This window comes from Crocodylus porosus, unplaced genomic scaffold (assembly GCF_001723895.1).
Source record: "Crocodylus porosus isolate Cpor-Errol unplaced genomic scaffold, CroPor_comp1, whole genome shotgun sequence".
Taxonomy (NCBI): Eukaryota; Metazoa; Chordata; order Crocodylia; family Crocodylidae; genus Crocodylus; species Crocodylus porosus.
In genome coordinates this window covers 2043518-2050825 of record NW_017728947.1, presented here as the reverse complement: position 1 = coordinate 2050825, position 7308 = coordinate 2043518, and the positions used below count along the sequence as shown (strand labels likewise).

The following is a 7308-nucleotide window of genomic DNA, read 5'->3' as shown; positions in this document are numbered from 1 at the left end:
CTCATATTGCAGTTTCAGAGTTATTTAATTTGATGGTAACATCACTCCCCCCCACCCCTGCTTTTTTTCAGGGTTTGAATGCCACTCTTTTTGTATCACTAACACAGCCTCCTAATAGTTCCAGAAAAGAAAGAAGTTGGTTTTGGTAGCAAAAGTTGGGGGCATTTAGCTCATGTGATAAGGGATGGGCAGGAACTATGAAATAAGTAAATCAGCTGTAAGCTTCTGCTAATGTTGTCAGCAAGGATATAGTTACAAAAAGTTGACAGTGAAAGAATCATGCTTCGCTTTCAGAGTCAAAAGAATGGTCCAGGTCTCATCTCTCAGCAGGGCAGATTCAGGCTATCTACAGATTCTGGCAAGACAGCATTGTTTTGATTAACCTTGAAAATGTGATCCCAGGGCTATGTTTGCAGCCATCAGGATTATGACATTAGCCTTGATTCACCAAAGCATTTAATTACCCACTGGAATTTTAAGTATAGCATTCATATGAAGAAGACTGGAATGTAAAAGACTCAGATTCTAGTCCCTGCTCTGACATAGCTGTCCCAGATGACCCTAGTCCTTTCTTCTATGCCCCAGTTTCCTACTTGTAAAATAAGTAGGAAAGAGTTCTTACCCCCAGTAGCAAATAATGTGAAGCACTCAGATACTGCAATAATGATATCATAGAGCCTGATATCATAGAGCCCAGAGCAGCACTGTACTTACTTCCTGATGATACAACCATGGACAATTCTGTGGACATCCCATCCTCTTCCGGCTTGAAAGACTGGCTCTCACTTAGGCTCACCAGCTGATCTGTTTCTCCACAGGAGCTGGCTTCATTTGAAAGCCACAAACAAGCCTCCTTTTGGAAGGAAAGCATGTCTTCTGATGCCATTTCACCACCTCATCTGACCTAGCCTTGAAAGAAACAGGCACCAAATTAAGAAATCTCTTGGAAATAGTTTTATTGACAAGCTCTCTTTACACATAGTAATCGAAATGTCTCTGATTTACATTCCAGTAGACTAACTGGCTTAAATGAGGGAATCAGAGAAGATAGCACCACTCTGCATATGAATGGACAGTCACTACCCTAAGGTAGTGGCTGCTCATTCACATTCAGGGAGGTGCTAGCTTCTCTGATTCCCACATAATTAACTACAGCTGGCGTATAGTTTACCACCAGGCCTATCTTGGGATTTCTCCCAGGATCTTGCACCTAACTCTAGCTCTCACTGACTTTCATGGCATGTCTCCTGATTTAAACCAAGGTCTCATATGTGGTCAAAATGAATACCCTTTAGCCAATGTGGGAATGGGGGTGTCAGGAAAACAACAAAAAGGACACACACACGGCTGATGGAGGGGTATTTAGAATATATAGATTATTTGGAAGGGATTTATTTAGGATGAGCAATTGTTTGTGGAGAACAAACAACACCCCAGATCAATGGAAGTTATCATGCTTATTGAAGAGGGAACTATTAGTCTACTGAATTATTTGGGAGCAGTAGTTAAAGCAAGTAGTAGCAAACAAAATGAGGGAATTTTTTTTATGGGTGCTATGAAGGGCTGACTTACTTATTCCGGGGGTGCAATATGTAAGTTACATAGCCAGTTGAGATGGGGCTATAATAAACCAGGACAATTTAAATGATAATTTGCCACCCACCTGCTTATTTGGGAGAAGGGATGTGTTAGGAGTGGTTAGCTTGTTTGTAAAGTTAGTTGAGTGCTGGCCTATTTGGATACAAAAGCAGGGAAGACCTGTTATGGAGGGGGCCCTGATTTAATTAATGGGGTTATTTGGAGCCTGCTGGTTTATTTGAGAGGGGAGGGGTATTTGGGTCTGATCATTTTCCTGGCATTACTGTTATGTTGCTTTTTTGGCCTTTAGCACGTGGTGGGTGAGGTCAGCATCTGAACCCCCAGGCCTGAGAGCCTGGGACATGTGCATAGATGCCAGCCTGGATATGGGGAGTATTTGAGCCTCCACATGGGATGCTGGCCCAGTTGAAAATATATGGCGCATGGATACTTAAATATATGGTTACTGAGATCTGCTTATCTGGAATTGGAGTTTTATTTGCTGTGGGATTTGGACTGAGACAGGAATTAAATTACTGTATAGCACAGAAGTCATAGGAAAGTCAACCCGGAAGGGACCTCCAATGGTCACCTAGTACAACCCTCTCTGCTTGAGGCAGGATCATCCCTGTCCAAGCCCTCCTGTATAAATCCAGACTCTAAATTGTGTAAAAATGCTCTCACCCCCGACTCAACACAAGACATAACGCCCTAACCTGCCACAAATGAAGCGGGGGAACCATGCAGCCAACGTGTTGCAGGGCACGCTGGAAGGATAGGTAGCTGATTCTTTGAGGAAGGGATATTGTTTTGTTAGTGATTTACGGGGGAGTATGAAAGGGCGCTCTGGCGTGTGCGAAGAGATCGGCAGTTTTATCTGCGTTATTTAAAGTTACCCCAAAACTTAATCCCCTCCCACATAATAGAAGAGACTGATTTGCTTCTGGATTTCCTCTTCCGGTCTCCTGCCCAGACCACCCCTTTAAACCAGGGCAGTCATTCCCCTGAGGGCAGCAAAAGTTATTGCCTCAGAGGAGGGGGAGGGGTGGAAACACCAGCTTTCTTCATGGAGTCGCGCGCTCTTTCCAGGCTCAAAAAAGGGCGGGAAAATTCAAACGGAGCAACGGTCGTTGTTGGAGCGTGCCCCTCCCCCTCTCCCTTGCTGCCTTGGGCACTGGAGGGGGCAGGTCAAACTCAATGTCATCCATGATTTTAAGGGGGCAGAGAAATAGGGGGAGGGATCCCTGAAGTGACTACACACATGAAATAAAGGAGAGATAAGAGTCCCGCTGTGGGACTGTGACCCCACAACACCTCTGCAGAGGGAGCATGATCCCAACCTGCAGGAATCCCCCAAACACAAGTGTTTTCCTCCACCTGCCTCACAGACCAGACAAACACGGTGGATTAAAGCCTGGAGCTGCACAAAAAGTAGGTGCTTCCCCCCGTCCATGCGTGGTGCTCCCCTCATATTTTGGCAGCTCCTTCTCATTGGCTTTGGTAGGCTTGGAATGATACTGTAGGCACAATGGTCCAGGTATGATGCAAGGATTTTTGAGGGTGATATATTTTTATTGACCCGGCTGCATGGTCTGATAAACTTTTGATAAGTTGAGCCCATCTCAACCAATACATCACCCACAAAACTCCTTGCTTCTTTCTGAAATACCTTGCAATGCCTAGGTTTCTCAGTAGCTGCATCCCCATTTTACATAAGGGGAAACCAAAGCACGACAAAGCAAAGTGACTTGTTGAAGATTGAGCAGTGGTGCTAGTAGCAGAGCTGGGAATAGAGCATGACTCACAGGCCACAGTACTTCTGAAAGATGCTTATTTCAAACATATTTTAGGGGCCCCTTTTTCATTTGAGACACAGGACTCCATTTACCTCTTCATGCTATGGGTTCTGTGTTCACCCCATCCCTTGTTTCCCCACCACTATTAATGTATCTCCTACTTACCTGGGAGAGAAGTTATTCAGCATGACCACATGATATTGAAGTGTTGACTAAAATGAGGTGGGGAAGGCACTCATGCATACATTGACCAGTTGTTTGACATCTAGTCAGTTGACAGGATGTTTGACGCTGCAGCTGCACTAGCCTGAAGGCTGGGGTCCTGTTTGTCCTTCATTTTTCCCCCTTCTTGTTTCCTCCTAAATCGATCCATTGCAGCCTAGAACATTTCCTGAAATTCTGGAAGGGACTGGATGTGGCATTGAAAAATTATAGCATCACACCCAAACCAAGAAATGCCATGAAGCTGAAAGTAAGGCCATGCAAGTTGGACCAAAGAATTAATAATGAAAATAACAACACATAATGGCATTCAGCACTTTAGGACAGGAAGTGGAGATTAGCACACACAGTTGGGTCCAGTATAAATGAAAGGAGTTGCAGTAGGCTAAGTGGAATTGGCCAGAGCTAAAATTGGACCAGGCTAACAGAGTTTCTTAGGGAAGATGTGCATTTGATCTAGTGTAGCCGTGCTCAATAGGCCTGTGCAAGTAAGCAGTTATTCGATCCAGCTTCGGATCTGGCCTCTTTGGATCCCAGGGATCCAATTCGGAGTGCCAGACTGGGTTCCCGCTTTGATCCAGCTGAAGCGGCCTTGAAGCTTTGGAGCTGCCTCGGAGATCTGGCCATAGGGTATAATGGGGAATCAACGGAATAGCTATAACTTCGTTGTTTTTTGTCGGATTTGGATATTTGCAGGGGTGGTAGCCTCTGCTGAGAGCATGAAGCCTGCCAAGCTTCAAGAAGATGGGTTCAAGGGGAACTGCACCCCAAATTCTTGAAAGAAAACTTGTGTCACGTGTATGTGTTACACCACAATGGGGTGGAAACTGCAGGAGTAGTAGCCCCTGGTGAGGCCACAGCCTGCCAAGTCAAGAGGGGTTTGGGGGGAACTGCACCTCAAGCTGCAGACAGGCAAAACTCATGACACAGATGCCCCCGTGTGTGTTAAGGTGCAGCAGGCTGAAAACTGCAGGGGTGGTGGCCCCTGCTCAGGCCACAAAGACTGCCAAGTTTAAAGGAGATAAGTGCAGGGCTTGGGGGAAACTATACCTCAAGCTGCAGACAAGCAAAACTTGTGACATGGGTGACACTGTGCATTAAGGTACAGCAGAGTGAAAGCTGCAGGGATGGTAGCCCCTGCTGCGGCCATGAAGCCTGGCAGCTGTCAAGATCAGTGCAGGGGGGTTCTGGAGCCCTGCACCCCTAGCTGCTGACAGGCAAAACTTGTGACAAGGGTGCTTGTGCAACTGACTGCCTCTGTCTTGGGGCAGCTGATTGTCAGTATTATTTCCTCTCCTTAGCCTGTGGTTTTGTAGGTGTTAATTGTTGCTAATTAATTGGTTGTATTAGCTAGCAACTGTGTATTGAGCTGGCCACTGAATAAATCATGATTAATTGGTAACTGGTAATACAGCAGCTTAGCAGCTAGGCCTACATTAGTTCCCCCCAACCTGCCCCTAGACAGACTGTTGCACACGCACCCATGTCACTAGTTTTGCCTGTCAACAGCTTGAGGTGCAGTTCCCTCCAAACCCCTGGACCAATCTTGAAACTTGGCAGGTTTTGTGCTCTCAGCAGAGACTACCACCCCTGCACATTTCATCCAAATCAGACAAAAAAACAACAACGTTATAGCTGTTTAATTGATTCCCCATTATATGCTATAGCCGGATCTCCGAAGCGGCTCTGAAGCTTTTCCAAAATGCTTCAGAAGCTCCAAACCACTTCAGAAAGCCTAACAAAGCCAGCACTTCGATCTAGACATGCTGCTTCAGACACTGAAGTGTCCAAAGCTTCTCCGGATCCGAAGCACGGTCTGAAGCCTCGCACAGCCCTAGTCCTCAACCTTTCAACCTTGTGGTCTGGATGAGTGGCATAGGCTCTGTGGGTCAGATCTCACCATCTGGGTCCGTCCGTGGACCAGATCCAGCAAAGGATCAGTGTACAGGTGTGATTCAGCATCAGATCTGGCCAGGGCCTGGCCCCTCCTGCTGGCTTCCTGAGCCATGACAATTAAAGCTGGCACCACACCCCTGCTGCCAAATTTCTGGACCCATGGGAGACCCCAGGGCCAAATGCCAGCTCTGCAGGCTACATTTGACTAGCAGACCAGAGGTTGAGCACCACTGATTTAGTGCCTCTCTGGAGCACTGGATTTGTCATGACTAAGAAGAAAAGGCACCACCTACACCCTTTCTGCAGTGACTTAGCATTTTTTAGGAGAATGCTCATTTCATCACTTAAATGAGTACAACCCTGTATAGCTCATAGATATGAACAGGTGATGGTAGCATAATGAATTCAACTACAATTTCACATGTGACAGAACTAGTATTCCTGAAAGAAGGCGTTGCCCACAGATCTTCTACAAGGTAGCAGGACTAGCAGATCCCCTGGTATCTCTTTTGCAAGGCATATGCCGTTATTTGTTTCTGATAAATGCACGATTTTCTCTCCTATACACTCCCAAACCCTGTCACCCCTGTGTCACAGCTGGCTACTAATATAAACAATATTACTGTAAGTCCTGGAAAGAATTAGGTCTACTAGAGTGGCCTATAGATTCCTTATAAAACTCCTGGATGTTATCGGGATTGTTGTGTTGAAGAGAATTTGGCCCTTCTCCACCCCCAAAGGAATAAAGCCACAGGCACTGTGTGAACTGAAAAGCAACCACTGAGGGAATAACATGAATATGCTGTATATTTAATTTCTATAAAACACCTCAATCAAAGAGACAAAGTTAGTTTGCTGTGAAATCTGTCATTGTTGAGGTAATCAGCTTGAAAAGCTATGGTTCTGGGTGGAAAATTGTGAAGGGGGAAGGGTCAGAGGAAAAGAGAGGAAGGGAAGGGTGAGACACACAAATAATTAAAGGGTGTGACTGTCAAGCAACTCAGTTAGCATGAGTTCTCAGTAAAATCCAGGCCCAAAATACTGCCCCATTTGGTTGGCCAGTTGCTTGAGCTCCTGGAAATTCAACTGGTCAGGATTGTTTGTGTCTTTGTCTAATAGTAGGTTCTCTCCTTCATAGTCATCTGTCAGTTCTTCTCTTGGCTTTTTTATATGGCCAGTATCCACCACCATTTGGCCATCTTGCAGCTGCCATGGCAAAGCATTTGTATCATAGTAGGCAACCTCCTCATCCCTGCGTACCACACTCGGCTGGAAGAAAGACAGCTGCTGGCTCAGGCGGCCAAAATTCTCATTGCCTTCTGCCCTCTGGCATGTAGAGGTCATCCCAAATCTAGGAGGAAAAAATATGGTTGCAAGAGTGACTAGCTACTAGTTCCCAGATCACTTAGAATGTTCCCTCCTCCCCTACTTGGCAGGAGTGCCTCCCAGCTCCCAGCAGGCTCCAGCCACTCACTGGGGACTCCTGAGCAATGATTAATGGAAGGTCAGTCAGATAATTGGGATGGGAGATAGTGGGGTAGCGATCTGAACCCAGCACAGATATAGATTGCTTCTTCTCAACCTGGAAGGATGAGGCCAGTGGGGTTCCACAGGGCTTGGTCCTCGGGCCCGCACTGTTCAACATCTTCATCAGCGATTTGGATGAGGGGGTAAAAGGCACCCTGTTCAAATTTCTTGATGACACTAAGATGTGGGGGGATGTGGCCACACTATAAGGTAACATCAGGCTTCAATCAGACCTAGACAGGCTACAAGGCTGGGCAGATGTGAATAGGATGGGATTCAACACAGACAA

At 46.2% G+C, this 7308-nt stretch overlaps 3 protein-coding genes across 7 annotated transcripts in view; all 3 read right to left on the bottom strand.

The window, feature by feature from the left end:
* The window catches only part of CCDC155 (coiled-coil domain containing 155), a 25906-nt gene extending 24973 nt beyond the window's left edge, over nucleotides 1-933 (bottom strand). The window contains exon 1 of the mRNA XM_019551119.1: nucleotides 715-933. Within this exon, the coding sequence (XP_019406664.1) occupies nucleotides 715-886 (172 nt within the window). The 5' untranslated portion in view covers nucleotides 887-933. The remainder of the gene's footprint in view (nucleotides 1-714) is intronic.
* The window catches only part of LOC109320799 (AP-2 complex subunit alpha-2), a 621923-nt gene that overhangs the window by 272642 nt on the left and 341973 nt on the right, over nucleotides 1-7308 (bottom strand). The window lies entirely within an intron of this gene.
* Nucleotides 6282-7308, bottom strand: part of DKKL1 (dickkopf like acrosomal protein 1) — a 9601-nt gene continuing 8574 nt past the window's right edge. The window contains exon 7 of the mRNA XM_019551088.1: nucleotides 6282-6843. Within this exon, the coding sequence (XP_019406633.1) occupies nucleotides 6510-6843 (334 nt within the window). The 3' untranslated portion in view covers nucleotides 6282-6509. The remainder of the gene's footprint in view (nucleotides 6844-7308) is intronic.